This window comes from Dicentrarchus labrax, unplaced genomic scaffold (assembly GCF_905237075.1).
Source record: "Dicentrarchus labrax unplaced genomic scaffold, dlabrax2021, whole genome shotgun sequence".
Lineage (NCBI taxonomy): Eukaryota > Metazoa > Chordata > Actinopteri > Moronidae > Dicentrarchus > Dicentrarchus labrax.
The window spans coordinates 16,984,845-17,012,154 of NW_026136718.1; the positions used below are offsets into that span (position 1 = coordinate 16,984,845).

Sequence of the window (27,310 nt, forward strand, 5' to 3'; positions counted from 1 at the left end):
AGCTCTGTCCAGTCAAGGACAAACAGACATGTGTCACCATACGCATTCATTATTGAAGGGAACTGGTATCTCTTCTTGCAGTTTGGCGTTGCTGGTGTCTGCTTTGGGAAAATCTAACTTTTTCTAACCTTTGAACTTGCCCGTAGGCCTATTATTGTTGTTATTATTATTATTATTATTATTATTATTATTAATATTATTATCTGTTGAACATATGCAATTCTGAAAATGATACAAATCCATCCGCAAAAGACATGAGATTTAGCTGGTCCATGGCCAATCTATAAGTAACTGTGCCATCACTCTGCATGCATTGACTCTCGGCCTATAGGATCTTGCCCTCTATCTGCCAATGCCCAATATAGGACTGGCCTCTGCCTGCTGGCCTGCTGCACCACTGGGTCAGTGGTTCTCAAGAGTGAGGTGAGGAGGACTACAGGGAAATTACTCTGACCTCCACAGCTACATCTTAAAACAGTTAGGGCTGCAAAGGCGTGAAAGCATGTGGAAAGCCCTGGCTTACACAGAAGATTAAATACATGTACTGTCACCTATTAGTGTACAGATACTATCCAGTGTGAATGCACAGTGTCCAACACAAGATTACTTGAAACTTGGCATTTAAGGAAAAAGGGTGAAACAGAATATCGATGTATGTAGAATATAAATGTGGTCTAATGTGGTCTTTTAGTAGAACAAATACAATTGAGGCAGTAGAAAAAGTCTCACATAACCCGGCTCGAGTTTACATCAACCGCAGCCGCTTTACGTCAGCCGTAAAGCAATGGACTAGATGACAATAATGATATGAGATAACTGAACACAGTAACGGTACTTTACAGAAATTTCTCAATCTGAAGCTGTTAAATCCCGATAAAGTTTGATATTTCCAATTTGCCAACCTCTCACTCGTCGCCACGTCCAAGCAAAGTGTTTTTATTTAATACTCAGTGTCCCTCTGTGAGGCGAGAAAGCGACGAGAGCCAGTGGAAGAAGAATTGCTTTTAGCCAGTCATTGCCATGGCCTCCGAAAGCGGCGATAGCAACATGGATAGAGAAATGATTCTGGCCGACTTTCAGGTGTGTCTGTTTTGTATGTCCTAGATATTTTTTACTCGGTAGTTAGTAATCCGTTTGGCGTTGTTGAATTTCCTTGAAGCTACTGTCAACAACAGTGCACACGACCTGACCGACGTCGTAAACAGCAGCCCTGAGCTGAGCTTTGCTTTCTGTGGCTAACACACGAAGCTAACAAACTGACAGCTTGCTAACTGCTTCTGAAGGCAATCATTAGCGCTTAAGCTCGCTGTCTAACGTTAGGTAATGGTTAGCCATCAGCTGCCGATGTAAACAGTGTTATAATGTGTGCTTTGAGCTGGATTCAAGTTTGCTTGCTGTACGGATAACGATGATCTTGTTAGCTTAAAGAAAGAAAAAAAAATGGGGGTGGGGGGGCTACGGTGCTCACGTAAACTGTAAACTTGTTTACACATTGCCAGTTCTCCTGTCAGGGTTTTAAATCAGCGGTAGAGGGGACAGGTTTTTTAAGCCCACTTTGCTGGTGGGATAGTATATTTTCATGGTGCTAATATCCAGGCTACCAAGTATTCTTCCTCTTTTAAATTGGTAGTAATTTAGCATCCTGTTTGGTTGGTTGCCATGTTTCTTGACACCAGTACAAACATAATATACGTCCTTCCTTTTAAAATGTACGATTGTAAAATGAACTGTAGTCCATCTCTCTGGTGGTGGCCCTCTCATGGGGTTGTTATTGTAAACCTGGTGTTTTGAAGTTCGCTTACATCATATTTGATAACAGGCCTAAGTAATTCAAGAGTTTCCCACTCTCAGATAATTTACTTTTGATGTTAGAGAGGATATGTCATTCATTCAGATTAGGACAGGGCTCAATAGATTTATTGTTTAATTTGGCTACCTTATCACCACTTCATAGTGCTCAAATTCAATGATTTTCAGACTTAATTCCTGTATGTTTATACTTCATTCGGGTCTGTTTCTGTTTCTAAAGGAGACACTGCACTTTATTTAATGTTGTGTCCTAAATCCTTGGGACCCATAAAGTGCCACAATGCTTAAACATTAAGGGAACAGTTGTAACTTTCTAATGTTTGCACCTTCGTGAGATTGTGTTTCAGACACATGAGATTTATCACTGTGTGTTTAAAAAGGTGCAAAGGCATTTTATTTCCTTTTTGATGGCAGCTTTAAGCTATCATAACTTTAAAAGTAAAAACTGAAATTCTTGAGTTCAGCTGGGCACAAATTCTCCTGGTTTTGGTGCATGTTTTGCCATGAATATGCGATTGTCTGTCAGGTATTTTACTGTTCTGTTTTATAAGAAAGGTGGCAAACGTCTAAATAAACAGATTAAATACAGCAAGAGCACCAATTCATTAAAGCACTTGTAAAACATAACAATTTCAGTATATAGTCAAATTTAGTATTTGCATGAAACAAAGTCTGTGTTGGCTGTTTTTACAGATTAGCATTCAGTTTATTTACATCAGTGGTGCTTAAGTACTTGAAGTTGTCCACTGTGTCAATCTTGTGGTTGGCAGGGGGATAACATTGCACCCCTACCCAAATAAAATTATCATATTATTGATTTTACTGGTGTTTAGATTTAAGTAGTAGTGGTCATATGAGTGAAATTTATCCTTAACAGGTAAAGTAAAGTAAAGATCACCAGTATCATCTACATACATCAGTCTCTGTGCTGGCTTCTACAGTCAATAGAATAAATTGTAAAAGAGAGCGGACATAAAACACAACCCTGGAAAACTAGTGGAACAGGAACACTATTCCTCTCAGCCACCCTGTTGTCTCGCTGAGAAAGTATCCACATTACAACTACTGGTTGTATTATATTTGGATCAAGGTTAAAATGATTTAAAATGCTTTTCTGTGAAAAACTGTTAGCAGCCATTAAGGAGATGTTTTGAAACTTCTAGGTGTTCATAAATGTGGGTAAGCAATATTGCTGCTATATCTTCTCTGTTTTGTTGTGAAATTTATTTTTTATGTGCGAGCAGATCAGAATGTTTACATAAAACAACTTGCAGCAGAATCACATATAATGCATTTCTTTCTTGTAATTCCTCTTTCTTTGTTTTTCCTCTCACAGGCTTGCACTGGAATTGACAACATTGCAGAGGCAATCACTCTGTTAGAGCTTAATAACTGGGATTTAGTGGTAAGTTCATTATCTGTAGGCTTTGGGCTTTGCTCTTGGCAGACAGGCTTAGTCCATCTAGAGTGCAAGTTCAATAGGGCAGTTACCATCCAATAATTTTGTTATGGCCAAATCATTTCTTCATTTTACCCAGTATGTTTTCTGAAGCAGGTGGCAGGATTGCTACCCTCAATGCAATGTGAGAATGCGTACTGAGAGGTGTGGTAAGGTGAACGTTGAGTTGAGAGACAATGTGAGAAAGAATGGGTTCTGCCAAGTTTGTATTAACTCATGATGAGTCTGAAAAGCAAGGAGCACTTTACCACGCAGTACATATTGGAAGGGGTCAGTCTATATTTAGACTGATGCTGGCAGGAGTTCAAAGCAGGCAGCAGCAGCAGTCCAAGCAGTGGCAGGACAGACAGTGGGGCCTGGACTCACTGCACCTGTAAATCTGATGACTTGCAGTTCCTCTGTAGTAGCTGGTAGTTTTTGTAAACATTCACAACAACATATCTGCTCATGTGTGTTTCCTGAGTGGGGGTAGGGAGTGGGTTGGTTTTAACTGAAGGGATACTCCACCCAAATCTTCTATCTTCTTAAGCAGTGCTTCCCCCAGGATATTGTTGAGCAAAGCAGGAAATTGTTTAATCCACCCAGATCCTGATGCAGCTCGTCTTGTGATCAATTTAAGTAGCAAATGACAAACCGATACATTCATTAATTCCCTCGCATTTGCTGTGCGAAATACTGCCATTGTTGTTTTCCCTCCTTCTTTTAGATTTGCGTATAAGATTGCATTCAATAGAAATAAGGGCGCAGAAACTATGATAAAACAAGGATGTTCTTACCTCAAAACAAACACAAGAAATAAAATAATTAGCAAATTGAAAAATGGAATCTCCCATTTACAACTGCAGTGTGTTTAGTCCTGATAACCGCTGCTGACGTTTGTGGCACTTTACCAACAAGTAATGTGTGGCTTCCTGTTCAACTGATCATGCAGACATCAATGCTTTACATAAGTGCCCAAAGATGTTAAGTGGAATTGTGAGGATTGTGGTGTCCATGTCATTCATTTCACTCAAGCTTAAAGATGCCTATCAGAGTTTTTGACCTATGGGGCTATTTTTCTAAGAGTAGCTCAACATTTTGTTTATCTCGTGTTTGTTTGTTTATGGTTTCACACTATTCCACTTATCAACGGGTGGCGGTAATGCGCCAAGATATGCAACAATGTGCCAATAATGGCAGGGATGGAAGAAGACTGTTGGCAAGTGAACATGGATGTAAAAGATGCAGGATTTAGAACACTTAAAAAATCTGAGGGAGGAAATGTATTCAGCATGTTTGTTAGACCGCAAGAATACACGGAATGCATTGTAGTGAGAAACACTGAATATAAACATAACTTTTGTTTGTTTACAAGAAAAAAACAACAGGCCTTCTGTTTCTTGTACCTTTCCCGAACCTTTCTTGTGCAATACAAGTAGCAATATCCTGTTGAAGGTATCCATCCCAAATTGTCTATAGTCTTGAATACAGACACCAACGTTTGTTTTCAGTGTTGATTTAAGACCCTTACATTTTTTTGCCTTTATACATTTCCTATATTAAATAAAAAAAGAATAGGGGATATGCATATACCAGCACATAGCCACTATCTTTATTTAGCTTGTTTGCAGTGAAGAATAGTGAGTGTTCGAGAGACATCCAATCAATTGTCCATTCAAACAAAAGCTCAGTGCAAAGCTGACAGTGGTTACTGTTATGTTTGTCCTCTCAGCTCTCTTTGTTCCGATCAGCCATCGAATTTAAATATTCCATCATCCTCTGTCACATTTGGACAAGTTTAGTCTCAAACTTTCAGCCAACACGTATCACACACTATGACAAACATAATGTTACAGAATCAACCAAAATGTAACTGGTAAATATTGTTTGTTTACATGCGGACATGCTAGTTAGTCCAACAAGTCACCACACTCAACAGGCTAGAAAAGAAACTTTTCAGGGTTTAATGACAATTTTATTGTTTCAATGTTGATTTAACTAAACAATGTTTTGAAATGCTTATTTGTGGATTGTATATATTGTTTTTGGGCAAGTTAAAAAAAAATCTATCTGACAGTATAGCACCTTTGTTTTGACAAAATATGTAGAGGTCCTGTTCTTGTTCATAGTGTTATGATTGACTGGTTTGCATGTCCCTTTTTAAGGAAATACATATAAATTATTATGTTACAATTTACAGAGTTGTGTCTTACACAATAAGCCTTCGATGACCAAATGTGTTGGAACATTAACATTAACTCTATTAGTTACTGTCAGAATACTTGTATAGAAGTATATGCAGCAGTATCGGCCAGTCTCTTTGAAACATACTCCTCATTAATCATCTGCTATTCCATGTTTTGTAATGGCGTAGTTTACTCTGATGCGATAGCTTGAAGTTTACAGATCACAGAATGCAGTCAACTATATCAGTAGCAAAGAGTGTAGAATAGTTGATACAATACACTTACTAAAACATGAATATGGAATTATATCGTGTTGTATAACGTACTTCCACTTTAATTACAGGCAGCCATCAATGGAGTGATACCACAGGAGAATGGGATCTTACAAAGGTAATAACCATGCCACACATTTACTGTAAATCTGAGAAAATGTATCAGTTTACCATCCAACACTGAACAAATGCTACCAGAGATCATACATATCATGTATGACTTTTCAACGCACTGTTCTTTCTGTCGTCATACTAGAATGATCACGTATGGAAAGAAATGCCATGGACAGTTGGTATCAATAGTTGGTATGGAAGTTGGGATATACTGTATGTCACTGAGGTTTATGTGCCTGTGATACTAGTGTGCATCTACAATGTAGCACATCAAACAACATTCAAACAATGCAGGAAATGTGAAACCGAAGCCTGAGTGTATTAGCAGGAAATTGTACTCCTCACCTCAGTGGTGACCAGGCAATGTGAACTTGCAGGTTCAGTTTCTGTCTTAATGTTTCCATGAGCTTTTACCATAATTACAGTGGGTGTAGGATTCAGCATTATTTTCAAGTCCAACCTGGAATTTTTTGTTACTGATCAATGAGTCAAGTCGTGTATAAGAGTGTATACCACTTAAAAAGTAAATATTTTGTGTCACCTGTTACCATGATAAAATAATATTTGGATGTTAAAATTGTAGATTATTGCTCCTTCTATGGTTTGTATTCTGCTGTTTAATGGAGGAATAATATAAAAGACACTGCAACTGCGAGGAAACTTTCTGCCAAGAGTGGAGTTGTACACAGTTTCTGAATAGAAAAGGTTTCTTTAAGAGGCTTTGAGCCCCTCACTTTCCTTCAACGGTTAGTTTACACTCATGAATACACTGAGCTGATCTGAACCCACTCAAACTGGAGACGTTCTGTTAACCGTTGTATTTTGTGTACACACTTGTGTGCATGTGTGCGCATGCATGCATGTACTTTAGTGTGGTTCAAGCCCTTGGGCCATGAGAATATTGCTGGTCTTTCTCAAGGGCACACATTGCTATGAATGGAGGCTGGCTGGCAGTGTGACCAGCAACCAACACATTCACTAAGTGGCTGGCACTGGTATGAGTAGGCTGGCATTGACCAGTAAACAGACTCTGATGACGTGACCTGAGCTAGAGCCAGTTGGAGGCTTCACTAACGCTCCTGTTTAAAATGAATTTCCCTTGTGTCCTCTTTAGTAAGTAGTTTGGAGTGTTTCCTGGTTGATCAGTAACCTAAATTCCCCGGGGCATCAGGGCATCAGATCTTTTTCTGGGTAGGACTTGATAAAAATGCCTAATCCTCTGTTGAACCGTGTCACCAATTTGACAGTTTGTGTGTGGGTGAAGGGCTCAGCAGTTCTGTCTGCTTTGGGACACCTCAACAACGGACAATTTAACGGCCGTCGCTGTTGCTGTGCCAAGTTTCGGTGAAAGTGCACTTTTTCCCCCACTATTTTCTTTTGTTCCTTTTCGTTTTGGAGAAAAAACTCTTGCTCATCTCATTCCAGTCTGTTTTATACCTTTCTGAAACTATCTCAGGCCTTTAAATATTGAGTGATTTCAGTATGAATTTATTAAATAGTGGTTCACTTTTTTTTCTTTTTTCTAGCCACAGTAAGTATTTTTCTTGTCAAGTTATAATGTTAGGAAATGTTTGGAACTTCAAATAATTGTTTGGTTTCTAGATTTGCTTTGTTACTGAAATGTCTGGTGGAAGAGACAGTTATAGAGTGTTACCATTAGGTTGGATTAATTTCCCACCCTATTGGTTTCAGCCTGTTTGTGGAGGTTTTGTGGCTGTTGACCACCAACCTACGCCGTACGACCGTGGCCTCTCTAATGTGGGGGGCCAAATAAAATACAGCCTTTGTTAAAAAGCCTGAGTCTGGCACTCTGTTCTTGCAAGACAGTTGCTGCTTACACTTCAAGGAACAAAGGGCACACTTTGCTCATGGTCAGGAGAAAAAAGACATTATTTACTGTGTCTTGTGCAACGTGGGTTACACACTGAGCAAGCAGCAAAGAGGAAAGCCTGAAAGAGAATAAACAGATATTGTACAGGCGGGAAAGCCATTTATTGTTGGTGTGTTTTTTTTTTGTCATGCAGGCTAAAAAGAGAGATAACTGTCATGTGGCCACAAAAATACTCCTACATATATTTTGTCTGCTAGCATCGGTTATGTTTTGGCTGTTTCTTCTCTCCACTTTCACGCCAGCAGTAACCTTATCACCTCTGTACAGTAACTTCGCCGGTGAGGCAAGCCAGGCCAGCATGTACGGACCTCCAAGCCAATCAGAAGCAGCCGATGCAGCAGCCGGAGGTGCAGTTCCTCCTACCTCCTCTTCGTCTTCTTCCTCCTCTCCTCCATCGTCCTCGACTTCAGCTTTTTGCCCAAGCAACTCTTCCTCCCGACACATTGTAGAGCGTCAGCCCAGGATGCTCAACTTCAGGGTGGAGTACCGACAGCGCACCGTAGAGCTGGTACTGGAGGAAGGCAGCACAGTCGGTGAGCACCACGCACACTGTCATACTGTCATAATCAACATATCACCCTGCCTATTTGTGCATAACATTTTCCTCTGCATTCGTCTGCATACATCTAATTTACAGGCGAAATCAAACAAATCCTCGAGACAGAGCTTGCGGTTCCAGTGTCCAAAATGCAGCTGAAGGGATGGAAGAGTGGAGATGTATCTGATAGTGTGAGTTAATAAACCTTATAAATGTTTGACACAAACATGCGAGTGAAAAAAACAATGGCGCTTGAACATTTTTTTCGTATTTTTTTGTTTTTTGTTTTGGCAGTTTAACTTTGTGTTCTGTGTCTTAATCTAAATAATATATATTTTTAAATTTCAAATTTTAGCCGCAACATTTACATTATACAGTGTATGCTGATTTCCTGCTTGTGCTCAGTTACCCATGTTATACTGTTTATTTCCATTCCGTCATACACAGATCACTTTCTTTGTATTGTTAGAACATAGCATATATGACTTTGTTTTAACACTGTTATCCAAAACACCAAGTAAAACCATGAGTGTGTTCATATTCAGCATCTGTTGCCAAGTGGAAATCACATTCCTGGCCCACACGGCCTTTCTCAGGTCACCGAGTCTTCCAGGCCTGTCGCCTACCCCACAATCAGTACAACTACCTGATGTTCCTAAAAAAAATTCCACTTCTAACCAAGTAGTATAGAGTAACAGGCTTCCCTAAAAAAATATTCATCATGAGATCTTAAACTGGACAAGTACATATTCAGATATAGTGAGCACCAATATATTCCCTTAACAAATCATTATCTCTGCAGCTATAAATCCTTCCTAGTGAATGAAACTATTCTGAAGTTGTATCTCTGTGTGTGTGTGTGTGTGTGTGTGTGTGTGTGTGTGTGTGTGTGTGTGTGTGTGTGTGTGTGTGTGTGTGTTTAATCAGACGGTGTTGAGAAGTTTACACCTGCCCAAGAACAACAGCCTGTATGTCCTGACCCCAGACATCGCCCCTACTGCCAGCACCAGCAAACACAGGTATTCAGCCCAGCACTCAGGACTCTCTCGCTGTTCTTTTTATATGTAATCTCATAAGTCCTCATCCTGCTACACATACACTATGAAATACTACTCATAATGGTATGACCGTAGTACCAACTTGTGAACACTAGGTGGCGGGGTATGTCTAGTTATGGAGAAGATGCACCCAGAATCCAGCTAGCAGATACCATTTTCTCTGGTATATTAAGAGACGGATGACCTGCTGGCACACATTCATTTTCTCGCATCCTTTGTGACATTTTGAGAGGAACATCTACCGCTGCAATCTCTGTGTGTTCTGTAAATAATCATTTTCTATCCCATCTTTGTTTCTTTAAGCCTGACATTGTTGCTTGCCGAAGGTTGTTTTGCATAGTACTCTTTGTAGATTGTGAATATGATATCCACACACAGCATCTATTCTTTACTCCTTTTTTCAAAACACGCCACTCTGTCACATTGGTGATAGTACCCAGTGACAAAAGAGGTTTTTTCAGAAAGCTTCATTAAGCCAACGTTCTCCATCCAGAGGGTGTTCTGTTCATTTCAGTGAGTCCGCGGCAGTATTATCAACCTTTCCTTCGGAAATGTCAGGCTGCTCAGTGTAAAGTCGAAGCGGTAATACAATCACAGGTGGCAGCTGAACATGTGATTGTCCTTTCATCAGTGTCAGGTAAACATTGTCCAAAGAAGTCTTGTTTCTCACTTGATTGCACCTGTAGTACGTACTATAAGGTGATCCCTGTTATTTTTTTAATTTGAGCATAGGAGCATTGGACTAATGAAAATAGATATATGTGAGGGTACATACTTGTCTGCGTGTAAGATATAATTTTTTATTGCATTGTGCGCGTCTGCTGGATGTCATTGTCCTTTTGTTGTATCTGTTGATTGCAGACATTTCTAGGCCAAATGAGGGAGATGAGGACATACACTGCCACTCATGTGATTATTAAAAGGGTATTAAAGGAAGCCTGTGTCGCTCATCATTAATCAGCCTCACTCTGATTAATGATCAGAATGAGAGACTAATGATCACAGTGAGGACTACAGATCATAATGTCTTGCAGCAAAACATCAAATCAGTTAATGTTTTTGAGAAGCAAATTCTGTTGATTTGTGTGCTCTCAATACTAGTCAATATTGTTGAAAATAATATTTTAGGAGAATTTTGAGAGCCTCAGGACTATTTTTCAAGCAAAGCATTATATTATAACCTTAAAAAATAAATAAATCAGAGGGACTATTTTTAAAGCATTTTGATAAAACATTTAAAGCATAGCATCCTCATAACACATCATTTGACAATATTCAGCAGCACTCCTCTTAGATACATTGCGTTTATTAGCCAGAGTTGTTTATAGCATCACATATAATGCCCCCCAGTTTGTTTGTTGACAGTGGATTCAAAATTAAAATTGTACTGTAACTCTCCCCACACTTCCTCATGTTAGCAGCCAAGCAAGCATCCACATGTCACCAGAACACTTGTAAAAGAAGTCATTTGGCAGTTTGCCGCATTGCCTGCTAGTTAGGCTAAGTGGTAGCTATATTGTGTTGGCAGCTAATGGCCCTCATCTCCCCAGTCTTCCCTCCCTCGCTCTCTCTTCGTCTTCTCACTCCCCCACCAACTGCTGTGTCTTTTTAGCAGCACCACTGCCATTTCTCCAAGTGTTATCGATATCATTTTGGGTGTCAGGAGCTCATTATTCTGTCAGTGGAGGACAGTTGGGGCTGAATGGAGTGGATGGCCTTCTGTGTGTATGCACATGTATTTGTGTTTTAATGTGTGTGTGTGGGTGTGTGTATGGGTGTGTGTATGGTGACCCTGCTGTCATACTGGGAAAGGATAGGTGACAGATCACAGAGTAGTGGGGGGAGCAGTTCCCTGTAGCGGGACCAGACAAGCTGTTAGCTTGCAGTAAAAATAAACTGAGGTCACACTGTAAATCCACAGTATGTGCAATTTGTGTAAAGTGTGTGCAAATTTGTTGCATTAGACAGAGCACAGTGCCAGTAAAGGCCTCAGGTAGGGAAGCACACTTTATCACCATATTGCCATACAAACTCAAGGTACTAATGTGTCTTCATAAAGCGAACTTATCTGATCTGGTCCCACTATCTATTGAAAACAAAATTATTGATGAACCAATTAAGATAGATAGATAGATAGATAGATAGATAGATAGAAGATAGATAGATAGATAGATAGATAGATAGATAGATAAGACTTTATTTATCCCGAAGGAATTTATCATGCTTAATAATACAGCACCAATTAAATAATTACAGATTCTCTTCCAAGAAACACAGCTCATTGTACTTTAACAACTTACGTGTGCAGTATTTTATGTTTTCTCACTTACAGTATTGCTCAAAGTGGAGTTTATTTCACATTGTGAAATTAATAATTCATCATTATTGCAAGACATTAAATCAATATTTGGTTCAAATGTATGTAAAACTGCAAAAAAAGTCTGTTCTTGACTAAACAATTGAAGACCTATCTCCAAAAGACAGGTTGTAGTGCCCATGCCTTTCAAAACGTAGCCTCTGCAACTGGATCAGTCCAATTTACAACATAGCCCTAGACACTCCATCGCATCAAGTTTCCTGCCCTAGCCAATAAAACCTGCCTCTTAACTTCTCCTTACAGCAGGCTGTTAGCATCATCTAAATAACCATGATGAATCTAAAAATCACAATATAAAACAAATAAAATTAGCACTGTTTAATAACGGTGATGTTAATCTAATTTTCCTCCAAACTGCCTATTTCTGTGTCTTATTTTTAGACGCGTGTTGCACATTCTGAAGCTTTTTCACACATGCAACCAGCAACAAAGCTGGCTTCAAACATCCATATAAGCTAGTGGTTGTTGGCATTAAAAAAAGATCTTCCATATACATCAGAGTCAAGTATTGTTTCACAGAGATCATAGTTTTTTTTCCCTAAACCCAACATACGCTTTTAGCATTGCTGAAAAAAGGCTTCTCTTTTGAAAGTTGTGACACCAAAGAAGAAGAAAATCCCCCGTTGTCAAACAGTTTCCCAAAACGAAGTCTGAGCTCCCATTTAATTTTCAGGATAGTGGCTCAAGACACACTAAAATACAGAGTTTCTGCATGAATGTTTTTGATTAATTGTGCACATTCACCTACTGTGTTTTATTATCTTGCAGTGAAATTCCACTGTAGGAAATCCTGTGTTACATAATGAAACTAGGATAAATATTTAAAGACTATAGAAAATATGAATGTATTTATTATTACTTTAAGTAAAAGCAATGTCATGGCCACTGATGCTATTGTCCAAGAACTTGAATGATATTCTTAGTTACATTTGGTTATCTTTATTTATATATTTTGAATGAAGTTAATGAAACCACGGCCGTCTCCAGAACTATATTTGCTAGTTTGTAGTTGTAGTCTGAAACGGCAGTTATCCACCCAATTTTAATTTCACAATGTTTATTTGCTTCAAATTGTTGCTGACTAAAAATGCAAATGTCCCATAAATGGTAATATCCCTGGCAATTACTTTGTAGAGCTTGGCTCATGCAGCACACACACCTAAACCAAACCGACTGATTAAATAGTGCTGCACTGTCATTATGATCCTGCTGAGTAAACTCCTCTTAGTTGTCTTGTTTGATTAGAAATAAATCTTGAGGCTTTGGGAGATTTTCCTTTGAGCACCAATCCATCTCAGGTAGTTATTTAGTTAGCGATGTGATGTGCAGTTAGTACTGCAGTGTTAAAGCCCAGTCTGAAGAAGGTTTTTCTCTGTGGCCATGTTGATGACTGCCTGTGAATACAAGGGGGTGTTGAGGAGGAGCTAATCTCTTGCATAAATGATGAAGGCCTGATGAATATTTCAATGGAGCCTGTTTCCTTCCTCGTTGATTCCCGCTCAGCTCTCAGGAAGCATGTTTGCCAAGGAAAGGTTATTTTAATTTGAACTCGCAAAGACATTTGAAATTGCAAAAATGATTCATTAGGTTTTGTGTGTTTTTTTTCCGTTTTTTTTTTTCTTTGCGGCTTCCTGCTCCCTGCACCCCCCCCCCCACCACCTACCTCTGCCTTCGTGTGTCAGCTATCCAGTAGCAGATTCAGAGATGCTATAGGAAGATAGCTAGCTGGTTAGCTAAAGCAGCCCTTATTGGAAGCATCTTACGTGTTAGCATGCTAATAAACTTTGGGACAAGATGGCAGAGCAAAACACAGCAGAGCCTGAACGGTTTCGCATCCTTCTGCTTTGTTGTGGATGTAAAATGTGGAGGAGGTAAGAAGACCTTGTGTGTACTTCATGACCTCCTCTGTACATTATTAGAGGCAACATGGTCAGTTGGCATGTACTCTCCTGGTCAGTATGGTGTTTGTGTGTTGGTTGGAACACGCATGATGGCAAAGAGTGTGTGTGTGTGTGTGTGTATGGGTATTTGTGTTTTGCAGGCACATGTCACATTGTGTGTGTGTGTGTGTGTGTGTGTATGTGTGTGTGTGTGTGTGTGTGTGTCTTTGTCTGGCAGTGCTAGTTTAATAAGGTCTAGAGTCTGCTCTGTGCCGCTGGGACTCACAGCTTAGGCGATGGGCTTACCTCAGAATGAAACCAATCTGTTTAGCCTGCTCTTCTCCCCTGCAAAACGCTCCATTTTCTCTGTCCATAAAGTTAAATGACATTTTCCTCCCGACACCCTTATGCCATGTCAAGTACCTCCAGAGATGTTGAAGGCCGACCTGGATGTCATGAGTGTGTGTGTGTTGAGTGAGAAAGAGACCTCTGAAGGCAGAAGCAAACACTGAGACATCCACATTTCCACCCCGTACTTCTTGAGGGGCCTGCTTCTATGAGAAGACAGCTGCTTTAAAAACGTCAGTGGTAAAAACAGTCGAGCCAAGGGGATATTAGACTTGAAACATGGGTGTTTTGTTTATATATGAACCAGCAGGCCTTTTCAGACAGATGGGGAAATGACAAAGAAATTAGTCATTATGAATGGCAGTTTTTTTCCCCTCTGAATGCGTTTGATATTTTGAGTAGCTATATTTGTACTAAAGAGCACAATGAGTGATCCGATTTTTCTAAGTAAATCTCGAACAGAACTCCACCCACACGCACACCAAATGGTCTGCCATAAATGACTGATAAGATGTTCCTTCTTTGCTTGGAAGGACAGAGTAACACTTCCACTCAGTTTACCCTCTATCTCTGTCTATTTAGGAGTCTAGCTGCCTGCCAGCAGTAGCTCGGGACTGTGTCCAAACATAATCATGATATTAGCTAGATCCTTATTTATGTGTCCCTACCCCTTTCCATTTCTCCTCTCGCTCTTTCTCACTCTCTCACACACATGCACACACATCTCTCTCATCCTTCTGCTCAGCCTTATTACGTATGCATCCATCCTTCCCACTCCACACATTTCCAATCTTCCCCAGTTAGCTACAACAAACATTACATTTACATATTGATTTCGTAGTTTTAGTCAATGTAAATATGCTGTCATTACAGTAAATTTGAGCTTCTGTTAACATAAGCTCGTCCAGATCTGTGCAGATTAAGGGTGTGATTGCATAATTAATGTGTGCGCTACATATTAATTCCCCCATCCCTCTCTTTCTCTCAACTCTTCCTCCTCTCCTTGGGTTCTGAGCCCTGATTAAGTGCCTGCTTCGGCCCTTAAGCCTCCCATTGATATTCCGCCTCACAGACCCAGCGTTTGCTCAAAACGCTACTTAACCTCACAGCTTATTGTAAATGAAGCTTCCAAAAGTTGATTCCCCCACCTCCTCCTCTCTACGTGAAGCACACAGCGTCGTTCACAGCGTCTCTGTCACCGCTGTAAGCCACTGAGCGGTGCCAGCTAAGAAAGTCTGACCCTTCGGGGTCTCTCAGACAGGTTGTGTCTTCACTGCCAGGTATCTGCTCACAGTGTAATCAGCACATGAAGATCTCAGACCAGTCGTTACCTGTAAACAGCTTTTTCAATAGATTGATTTATAGATCTGTAATTGTTTTCGTTATCTCTGTTCTGTTTAATTGTCAGAATTTGTCAGAGTTCTTATCATTTTACTTCCATGCTGTAATACTATGAATTTCAATTGAAATGGAAATATGTTTCACCATGTGAAGACTGATGCAGATAGGTAGTAGCATAGTTTAGGAGCATTACATTGTCACCAATCCTAGAATCATCGTTAGGTTTCCGTAATCTCTGTTATTGATATGAACTGATATGATTTGGAATTTATGTGACTATACAGACATGTTTCAGCAGATAGACAGAGACAGTAAAGTAGTCAAATAGAGCAGTAATCCAACAGTATCTGGTGATGAGGTCAGACAACATGAAGGACAACAATGACGCTTTTTTGGCTTGAGAATGAACGTGGTTGCAGTGCTGGTCCCTTACATACAGCACTGTCCGCTCTAAAACAAAAGTAAACATTTTTGAAAGCAATTGTTGTGGAGTGGAGTAGCAACTGTTGAGTTATTGGTGTTGGTCAACACCCTTACCAAACCCTGCACATTTGGTCGTGCTCCTCTATGTCACAGTAAAATCTTGCTTTAATGCATCTTTAGGGTTTGTAGATAGGAAGGTGCTGAAACCTCTCCTGGGTTTATTTCATAATAGCTGCCAGGTGTGTTAGCAATAAGGCAGATTAATGGGCTCCATGCTGTTACCGTGCAGGTGGCCATAGCTGTGGTAGCCTGCTGTGAGTGCAGCTCTGGCCAGGCTTGTTAAGACACAACCAGTGAAGTGGGCGACTAGCCCCCAGAGGAGGCACCTACCTCCATGTGGGCCAGCAGGCTACCACTAGTTGACAAGTTTCAGCTTGCCCCTTACTTGACTGAGTCGCTCTTAGTGATAATGTTTGTTTTCCTGTAATGACTCCTTCCACTTGAGTCATTACTCTGCCTCTTTTACATGTTCCTTGTCTGCATCAATTTCAATTTTTTTTCATTTCCTTTACTGCGTTCATCCCAATTTCTAACTTTTTAAACTTACTTTTCCCCTCCTCTTTCAGTGCTCTCCAAGAATCATTAAACCAGAACTTCCTGCTGGTCATCAGCCACCGCGAGGCCCAGAGGGACTACAGTCTCAACTTCCCTGGCTCCAGAACCATACAGGAGGTATGACACCAGCATGTACGCAGATGAAGACCATTCAGGACATCAGAAAGTCTCTTTATATGCCCAGGCACACACAAAAGCTCTCAGTGACTCTCCCTCAGAGTCTCCCATACATAATATTATTGTACCTGATTCTAGTTTCCCATAACACAGCTTTCATTCCATTGGCCAAACATTGCTAGTCTATCTCAGCCATCGATTCATTATTCATCACAAATGATCACATTTCCGAGCACATAATTACTCTCACAGCTGTGGTCTGGTACAACCCCCTCTTTTTCTCCCCGCTCCCCCCTACGCTGCGTCTTTCTCCCTCTCTCTCAGCAGTCTAGGAGGCGGTTTAAATACTGAACATTGTTTGATCTAGGCATGCGGGAGAAATGGAAAGAGACAGAGTCTATTCATTTTCTTCATCTGAAACTAAACAGTAGATTTGGCAGACTATGAAATATTTATAGTAACTCATACTGGACCCAGTGTGAAGACAGTACACCTCTCTGTCCATCGGTTATTACTATCACAGCTGCAAATGAATTAAAGCTTGAAGAGCATGGAAATATATGTGTCTGCTTGCTTGCCTATGTAGATGAGGAAGTGTGTCTGTGTCAATGTTTGGTCCCATGTGGGTTCACACACACATACACTTATTTCTGTCCTATACTCATGCACAGTTCAGTTGCTGTCACAGGTGAGGGGAAATTAGCTCCTCAAAAACCAATCAGATAGGATAGAGAAGTCCCACTATTGATCTTACATCACGTGTTAATGAAGTAATCATAATTTGCACTAGATATATGGGATTGACTATATCTTGTTGTTTCCATTCCTTTGCCAGCATTACATGATTTAGATTTCCTCTTTTTTCAGCTTGTGTTTTTTCTTATGGTCTCCATGTTTTACATCTAGCTAATTATTTACTCTCAAGCAGCAGTTAAAGGTGTTCTTTGCTCACTGCAGCTCGGGCCTGGCTCCTCAGTGCGGGTGAAGATTACACTAATAATAATCAGGCCACTAGCAGGGCTTGTAATGGTGCTAATTGAACAGATTAGTGCAACCAACATCTGAACTGGAGGAGGCAGCTCTTCTCCCTGGTTTTCTCCCTCTCCTCCCTCGCTCTTTCATTTTTCTCCTCCCTCCGTCATCTCTCTCTCACCCTCTTCTCAGGCAGATGGTTTTGATGAGCACCCACTGTGAACCTTAAGTGTTTCTGCTGGGATTACAAACACTGGGGAGGGGTCCCTGCGGTGTGGGAGGGGGGAACCATGGACACAGAAAGGAGGCAAAGGACTGTTGGCTTGGTGGGGGTGCTGTAAGAGGCCATAGGGGATAGAGAAGGGACAATGTGGGCTTAAACAGGCCTCCATGTCGCAGTCTTTTCCTTACGCATGCTTGTCTTTAGGCATCTCAAGGCCCCCTGCAGTGAAAATGAGGCCCAGAACTTTAACCTGCATAGATCTGGACTCTGTTTGCCCCATGTTGACCATGCTCTTTATATATTTACTTTTTAGCCAGAGAACAGACGTCTTTCCTTTTTTTATTACTGTAATGTGTTAGGCAATAATATGTTATTAAAGCATGTGTACAACTATATGGGGATTGATTCAAAAGGTTCAGTAGCCAGTGTGGAGAGCTACAGGTGCAAGTACAGTCAGTAGAGGCAGTTAAATAGTGGTTGTGGATGACCTCACTGAAGTTGCTTTGGAGCAATTTGCGATGCTCATAGTATAGATGAAGAGTTTAGTTGTGGATTTTTTTTGATAAAAACAATAATAAAAGACACAGACAAGTGTATTTCTTCATAAGAAGAATTAAAAATGCAACAAAGAAGTAACACCATACTCAGCCAGCCTGACTCCCCTTTTTGCTCATACTGTGTCCACTCACGGACACATATGGACTCCACTACAGAGCACCTTTCTCTTCCCACTCTCCCTTTTGTCTTAGCTGAAGACTAGCCGATGGTCCCTGCTTGTGCATATCAATAGGGATAGAGTCCTGTCTTCTTGTTTGTCTTTGCCAAAGGCTCTGGCTTTGCCTTGTGGCTCTCAGGGAACTGCCCTTGCCCCTCCCTTTCTATTCCTTCATTCTCCATCTCTCTCTCTCCCAGTGTCCCTTCTCTACCTTCTTTCTTCTCCATCTCTAGAGCACAGGCCTGTGTAGACTCTGATTGGCATTACCAGACAAGAGTGTGGGGGTAAGTTGCTGGCTAGCTTCTGAGCTAAGCTGGAGAGCAAATGTTTGCCAGGGACGTAGAGGGTAGAATAGGGATGGCTGCTGGTTTCGGGTTGTCCGTGACCAGACCAGTTGTCCTGGGGATTTCCCTCCTCTACTGCCCCCCAGGGCTGGGCCTGGGCCCCATCCCTACTCCGCAGCTGGGAGACATATAGGAACCAAATGCAGAGAGGGATACAGAGCTGAGAAAAGGAAGGTTGGACCGAAAAAGGAATGAAAGAAAGGCATCTGGTGCCTAGGGGAGATGAAGAAAGAGAGAGAGAGAAGGAGAGAGAGAGAGAGAGAGAGAGAGAAGGAGAGAGAGAGAGCTTGTGACTGTTTAACGGAAACCTTTCCTTCTCTTTGATTTGCTTCCAACCAGGGATTACAGGCAATTGGCATTTACAATGATTGGATCATTAATTTTGCTGTATTGCCCAGCAGCTCAGCACCACAGCCAGTCTAGCTAAAGTTGTGTATAATTGACTCGTACACCCCTGCCGCATCTCAACATGAACAGCAAACACACAAATCAGCAGCGCTCTTACTTTTAACACTTTGTTTTAAAACATGTTCTGCTCTTTTAAAGACATTTCTTTTACATTTTAGCTTCTGTATGTACCATTCAGGTTGATGGATAATTTTCATGTACCGTTGGAGTCTTTCACCATTGGTGCCATGTTCTGCTTACAAACCTATAAAGCCTTGTGCTATATAATGACATTACAGCAATATTCCATTGTTGTGGGACAGACAAGTTTTAGCTGGTAATTGTATGTAAACTTTGCTATGTGAAATTTGTTACTCAAATTCGATGTTTAAATGTAATTGTTTTAATTTGTTGCAATCTAATTTATCAGTGAGATGGCTATTGTGGCAGACAGGGGGCAGCATTAGACAGTATTGCTCCCTGAATGTGGGCTGCTGTGGCCAACACATGCAATGCTTTGTAACTGGGGGCTGCAGCAAAAACTTCGACTACTAGGAGAAGCCAGGGCAACCCTGTTGTTCTGTTGCTATATTTGCTAAATTACTTGGTCTGTCTTTGATATGGTTGCATCAGATTCTCACATTAGCACTATACTTTTCATATGGTCAGAGATAGGCCGTGTGAATTACTGCCCGCAGATTCTGGTGGTGTGGTTTCAGGTGGGCAGGCCTGGTGTGTAGCTGTGTTTTCTTTCTGTGGTGAGATCAGGTTGTCCTTTGCCAGGTGCTTTTCACTGTCTGTCTCCACTCTCCTCCTCTTCCACCTCTCACCTTCATTCTCTCTGTGGTGGGCGTTAGTTTGTTGTTTCTCTGATGCTGCTTTAACCTCTGACTGCAGCCTCTTCATTACTAGTGTTTATGCCTCTCCTTTCCTCCCTTTTCCCCTCTATTCATCGGCTGGCCAGCCGGTCAGTCAAATCCCTGTAGTCCGGCTGGTCAAACATAGATATTACACTCTGTAATAACACTGGCCACCCGCTCTGACCCCAGCCTGCTATCCTGGCCATAGCTTTTCTTCATAAGGATAGGCACCAAGCAATGTGGTGTGGGATTTACGATAGAAAGACAAAGGATGGACTGTGCCACTCATTTATCATTGTTCTTTTATTTTTTTCTCAGCTTGTTTGTACTGCGAATTGCTTTGCTGTGCCAGGCCCAGCACAAATAAAATATAGTTCCTTTGAGGGATTGATAACTTAGATGGAATATTTACTGTTGCCTTGATAAAAGGATAAAATCAGATTTAAATATTATTATTTTGCAAACCGTCTATTGTGTGTTTGTGCTTTCAGACACCCGTACAAATACATATACAGATGCAAAGTTTAGTAATATTAAAGTATTAAGATGGAATCACCCAGGCAAAGTCTGCCTACGCAGTCTTCTTAGTTCAGTGTTTTGCCGCTGCTTTCCTGCTTTGCCTGACATTGGCTTTGACTTTGTGTTTGTAGCGTTCTTTAAGTTTCCACTTGCATGACCAGCAGCCCTGCATATGCCCAAGGATCCATCTCTCTTCAGTGCTTTTTACAAAGACAGGATTTGACCCGTGTGTAGAGGGATCTTTCGTCCACAATTGACAGTTTTCTCAGCATCAGTGTCCAGCCCTGCGGGCCTGAAGGGCAGGATTCTGCTGAACAAATGCACTAGAATCCACGGCCGCCAGTGCTCAGACGCCGGCGGGGCTTTGATCACCATCGGCTGGCGCACATCAGGCTGGCGTTAGGGCTTTAAACCAACAACCCACTGGACGGTGTAACACGGCGCTCAGTGGGACAGGCGCTGCTGGCTGCTAACTGTTTAAAAGCACGGAATGTTATTAAGTGATGCAGATACAGCGTCCGCGCATGAATGGGAAAAGAGAAATACTGTTCATTTCAGAGCGTGGGGCTGTTGTTGCTGGGCATTAGCTGTGGCATCTGAAGAATGCTGATAACACTGGCTGTCTTTTTTATTTTTTCTCCTCCTCTCTCCTTTTGACTCATCTCCTCCTTCACTCACTATCCTACTTTTCCCTCATGCGGCTGAATGGAGGGTACTTTGATGTTGCACTTACTATAATTTATAACGTTGTATTTACTGATTGAGTGTCTTGGAGATATTTTCCACTTCCAGTGTTAACAAATCTTAATAATGACAAAAAGACAAAGACAAAAAATAAAGACAAATATAAAAAAATTTTGTGGAGATTTATAGTTGAGCTGTCTGTAATGTTTTACCTATTCACATCATGTAGTGTTGTGCAGGTCTGATTTTTGTATTTTGAATATACACTAATAACTTTATCTTCCCTTTATATTTGCAGGTGAAGAGGAACATTTCAGACTTGACCAACATCCCAGTCCGGCATCAACAGTGGGAGGGATGGCCCGCCTCAGCATCTGATGACTCTGTAAGAAGCACAGGCACACAAAAACATGATCAAAAATTGAATTTAACTTGTTAGCCAGATTTACTGTAACATTACTACCGGTCAAATGTTAACATCTATCTTCACTTTATAGTGCACTGTAAATGCTGCCTTTACGTTACCCTAGATAATTAATTAGAAGATAATTAAAAGTCACAAAAGCACAAATTAAAGCCCATGGTCCACAGATTAATGATTTACATGATTTAAATACTTGCAAATTGCAGTGGAAACTGTTCTACAGTCTGTAACCCATCCCAAAACCATCTGTCAGAAGCGTCAGAGTAAGATGTTGAAGCTAATTAAGATGTCAAAGACTGTTCCCATCCTGCGTCCTCTATCTGTGGACATTAAATCTCACATCATTGAGTCCCGCTGACCTCTCCCGTCCCAGGGTCGCTCTTCCCAGCCATTCACCCTGAACACAGTCAAGCTGATCAGAAGCAGCCCTCATACAGAACCTTGTGGAACCTCTGACCCCTTTTGTCTCACCCCTTCTTTGACAGCATATGTGTTCCCATGCTAATTGTAAGGGATGGTTTATCATGCTACATTGAGGAGCTGTTGTGCACACATTCTTGTGTTAACCCCTAGCTAACGTTTTCCTTTTAGATCTATGTGATTGTTGTTTGATTTGGAGTATTGGTATTGACTTTGTTTCACTTCTTTTCCAAGTGTTATTATATGTGCCCTATGACAGAATTGGCTCTACTGTAGCAACTAGATTACATTCAATTTATTTTATAAGTAGTAGTGCGCATTTATGATTAATTAGGAAAACCTGTTTTCTATAAACAGTGCTTTGGTGGATACTTCTATTCGATATGTCACCCATTATTCATGTTTCAAAAACTCAAAGCTAATGAACAATAACTGCACCTGTTTTTATGACTCGGAAGTAAAGCTTTTAAGAATAACAGTGAAAGCAAATACATTGCACCATTAATGTGCCTAAAAGGGAAAAGAACAAAAGGTTATGCATCCTTTCACTGGAGAAGATTGTTTGCTTTATTGTGTACCATTACAGCTCAGAGCAGGCAATTGTAAAGCCGGTAACCACCAAACAAACCATACTGCTATGATGCAGATTTGTCATTGTTTGCGTTATCTTTGTAGACATCCAGATATGTGATCAGTAAATGGCCACGGATTGAAACAGAAATACAAATCTTAGTTTTAATCTGAGAGCACATTGTGGGCATGTTGCACAATGACTGACCTCATTGTTGTGCTCATGTATTATGACACCACATTACTTACTTTTCCCGTTTTAAACCACAACATGCAGCTTGTGCTTTCTGACTTTCCTGTTAACACTAACAGAGGAAGAGAGCTAACCTCTTCTAAAACAAAAAGTTTTCCACTGATCAGTGAAAATGTTATTACATCTCAAAGCTTTAAAATATACAATAATTCATTCAGCTTTGAATTTCTTTTCCTTTATATTATACTATACTACTACTACTACTAGTATTTTAAAAATGTGTGATTTAATGAAATAACACCGGTAATTTAAATACATTTCAAAATGTATTGTATATTTTGACCATACAAAAACAAGTACCTTTTAAACATTTGGATTTTTAAGTGATATTAAAGCATTTTGGTGTATATTTGCACAAATATGTGACCTGAGCACTTAAAACCAGCTGTGTAAGCTAGTTTGTGAATTTTATCACCAAGCAAACACTACCAATCTGAGTGTAATGTTAAGATAAGTAAGGATAAAGTAAAATAATTCCTTTTTTATATTTTTGTGATCTGTGTTCTGATTATCAGTGAACCTCAGCTCAGCTTCCTCGGCTCATCTACCCCCTAGGTAGCTGTGGATATGATGGCCAGGGATCATGAATAGATTGCAGCTCATTGTGGCTTCATAGACCCAGTTGGCACCTGGCTAACGCACATCTGCAGTGTCTGTGTTTCCTGGTATAGGAGATATTAAAAAGCACAGAGACAGAAGTGTAATAATGGCCTCTGCTCTAGCCGCAGCCCTCTTATTGAAACGTCTGAAGGTATTAACAGAGAAAGCCCAGGGCTTGGCTGGCCTAGCAGGCGGGTAGGGAGCCAGTGTTAGTGTCTAGCTCATTAGCCCAGTCTCATCTCCCGGGGTTTGGGCCAATAAACATGGCAGCCAGAGGCCCCAGATTACGTTTAGCTCTGCACACTAGCCCGCTTGCAGTGGAATCGATTACTACTTAACTCTGCTCTTCCTTTAAGTGTGCAATATAACTGTGTTTGCCTGCTTGCATTTACGTTTGTGTGTGTTGTGTGTTTGTGTACAATTAGAAAGGCACATTTGAAAACACACACTGTGTCTATGGCTGGTTATCAACCCTCAATACTTTTTGAGTACCAACAGAGCTGTGTCTGTTTCACCAGATTTTGAAAACATGGCATTGAAAATAGCCATTTAATGCTTGGTCATAATTTTTGTCTTGTTAACTTATTTTTTAAGTCATACATTTCCTAGTTTTATCAGTTTTTCAAATTGTATTGTATTTTCTCTAATTAAAGTTCATAGCATTAAACACTGATGCAGCTGACATTGATCTTAAATAGAAAAACATTTTCTGCAGAAAACTATTTCACTTTTTCAGAGAGAAGTGTCATTTTGGCATCAATATTGTATTGGCAACAGTATGACATTTTTGTTAACTGTCACACACCAGTGTAGTTCAGTGTAGTTGCCTCTAGCATGGATGCTGTGGCAGTTGAGTCGGTAGTTCCCTGTTCAGTTCTCAGACAGTGTGGTTGTGCTGCAGTTACAGTCGTGTGTAAAAATATATTTGTTGTGTAGGCACAAGAAGCAAGAAACTTTTTTTTTTTTTAACTATAGTTAATTTAGTTGATCAATTTGTTCAGAATATCTATTTCAAGTGTCTGTTGTTCTTGTGTTCTGAGAAAGATATTTGAGTGGTGGCATTGTTTGTTTATGTATTGTTGGAGAGTAGGAAATTAGTTTGTTTCAAAGAAATTCTCACCTTTCAGGGAAACTAGTAGTTACGTGTTACGTCACCCTCCCTGATACTGTCCACTCAACGTGTTTCATTGTTTATTGTGCTCTGAATTATTCAAGGCCTTATGGAGAGTTGAAATTGGATCAGGATGGATAATGCTCATGTAGCACTGAACAACAGATCAGTTTATTCAGTGCACTGTGTTATTGTATGTGGTGTTAGACCAAGGTAGTTGAATGTAAAAGGAAGTGGTACAAAGTGTAGTTTAAGCAAAAGCAACGTGAGGTGATGCTCATTTTCTAGCAGGCAGATTGTGTTGACCTGGATCAAGTACTGGTTTGCAATACAGTAGTTCTCAGTGTCTCAAAATGTATCTGGAGTGCATTTTTTAGGTGCCATGAGAGTAGTAGTAGATCATGTGGGGAAGCACACTGTCACTCTTTTTTTTGTTAGCATTTCTTTTAAATTGTCCAAAAAATTACACACATGATGAATTCAGTCTACTTCAATTGGATTAAAATAAACACTCCAACATAATTTTCAAATACCATATTCTAGCTCTGCCTTCAAATTCCTTATGATTCTTGTGGCTTTGGCAAAGCTGCTCTGAACAGTGCTGAAGATGCTGAGGTCTTGGCAGCTACTGATTTAAGAGGCCAACAGGACATTAACTTCCTCTGCTATTTAAATATGCTGATTGAGCCACGTCCCCCACTCCCTCCATCTCCAAACTGGCCTCATCTCATTGAAGCCATTCTGATTGACAGTCTTCCCTCCACACCTGTTGGAGTGATTGACAGCCAGTGGGACATTCTTATTACATCCCCTCATCTCTTCAACCCCCACCTACCTTTCGTTCTAGCCAGTAATTGCTGACATTTATGCAGTGTTTCATGGTGTTTGCTAATGTATTAATGCTACGGAGCCTCAGAGGTGCCTTGCCTTGTAGGCCACCACCTACCTCCATTTCCCAGCTGGCATTAATGGAATCCTCCTCTACCTGATACGGGCCTATGAAACTGAGGGTTTATTTGGGGGGGGGCTGGTGGTTTCCGTAGCAACAGGCCTCAGCCGTAAGCTCAGGCATAGGCCCCCTCCCTTGTGAGACTGGCTGGCTTCAGGTGACATTCAGCACTAAGTTAGTCTGTCTGTCTCATTTTTTATCTCTTCTAACTGTTGTTATGTGTTCTGTGAAGCTCGCATTTCACAGAAAAGGTTGTGTCTTTATTTGAGGAGGAGGATGTTCGTCCTCATTAGCTTGGTCACCCTTTAGACCTCCCACCTCCCCTCAAATTGCATACGAGCATAGAGGCACAACACCATCCTGGATGGAAGAGACAACACCTTAACACCCACTGTTACATCCCACTGACCCAACAGTCATTTGTTTATGCCTACTATATATTTATATGTGTGTGGATGTACATTACACACACTGCAGATATTAATCAGGAGAGGCATCTTCAGCAAGGCTCAGAGGAGCCTGAAAAAAGGAAACCAACAGGTGTTAAGGGTGGGGCACACTTGGCCTGTCTTTTTTTCTTCTTTTGCCTTCCTTCTCCCTATCAAGTATTAATTTTTCTCATGTTTGCACTATTTCTAACCCATACTTGTTCCTCCATCTTTTTCCCTTTACTATCTACTCTCCCCCACTAATGTCGCTGTTCTTTCCTTGCTCCATCAAAGAAAACTTGGTGTAAGGTGGTACTGTGGTTGCTGTCAGTGCAGCTGTCAGTAGTAATTATCTCACACTCGCAGCCAGACACCTAATCCAAACACTGCCTACACTAGAAAAGAAAAAATGAAACACAGCAAGAATGAAGGGAGAGAAAGGAAAAGAAAGAAGGGTAGGGAAGGGAAGAAAGGCTTAGAAGAGAGGAGTGAGGGGGGGTAAGGGAGAGAGAAAATTCTTTCCCTGTATCGGCCCCTGAATGCTTAGAACCTCAATGCAAGTGTTAATTAAAAGAATCCAAAAAAAGAGGAGCCAGTTCCTTTGTGTGGAGATGTGGGAGAGGGTCATTTGGGGGGGTTAACCTCATCCCCCCACCCCCCGTGCCCTGCGGCGCTTCAGCCTTGTTTCCACGTTTTACCACTGAGCCGCCAAGCTGCACTTGTGTACCTCAACATCAGGAGAAGCCATCGGGTCAAAGCGAGGAAGAGGATTGAGAGGCACTCAACTCATTTTTTTCCCTTTTCACCTCCCCTCCTTGCATCCATGTCAGCCCTAACCCTCCAGGCTGTCTTTGACAGGGGAAGTGATCAACTTTATTTATACACTTATTAGGCCCTCAGACGAAAGCCTCTCATTGTGAGTAGTGGGGGTAAAGGGTTTATGGGGATCCTTTCGGCAGCCGCTGTTAAGATTCTCACGTTTGATTGCCACTCGATTGAGGAATAGGCAGAATAGACTGGGGCCATGCCTTCACATCCTTAAGGCTCAGACCCTGTATGTCTTTGTCTGGTTCAATACCTACAACTCTCTCTCAGTGCTAATGCAACTCTCAGGCCTGACACCCATCATGTCTCAAATGGCCATAGCTTTTCTTTAAGTCACTGTTGTTTTTTTCTTTCGTTTAACCAAAAGTATTGCTAACGTACTTTACTTGTTTTTGTTCTATTACTTTGTAAAGTTCTCTGGAAAAATATGAATAACAGAATGATCTAATAAACAGGACCTGAGTTTTAAATTAGTTAGAGTAAAGTTACATGAGCAAAGACAAGGCAATTCAGTTAAGTGTTCTTCGTAGGTGTTCCAGGGATCAGCTGTCCTTGCTGTGACATTTACACACTTGTCATTGTCAAGAGTACACTCGCTAAACACAATCTGTTTCTTCTG

The 27,310-nt window shown here is 40.8% G+C and overlaps 1 protein-coding gene across 2 annotated transcripts in view; it reads left to right on the top strand.

Moving 5' to 3' along the window:
* Positions 1–775: 775 nt before the first annotated feature.
* The window catches only part of faf1 (Fas (TNFRSF6) associated factor 1), a 57,317-nt gene continuing 30,782 nt past the window's right edge, over positions 776–27,310 (top strand). For both annotated transcript variants that reach the window (XM_051376356.1, XM_051376355.1), the window contains exons 1-8: positions 776–1,080; positions 3,146–3,214; positions 5,777–5,823; positions 7,978–8,243; positions 8,348–8,439; positions 9,176–9,267; positions 16,302–16,407; positions 21,410–21,496. In XM_051376356.1, the coding sequence (XP_051232316.1) occupies positions 1,021–1,080; positions 3,146–3,214; positions 5,777–5,823; positions 7,978–8,243; positions 8,348–8,439; positions 9,176–9,267; positions 16,302–16,407; positions 21,410–21,496 (819 nt within the window). In that variant the 5' untranslated portion in view covers positions 776–1,020. The remainder of the gene's footprint in view (positions 1,081–3,145; positions 3,215–5,776; positions 5,824–7,977; positions 8,244–8,347; positions 8,440–9,175; positions 9,268–16,301; positions 16,408–21,409; positions 21,497–27,310) is intronic.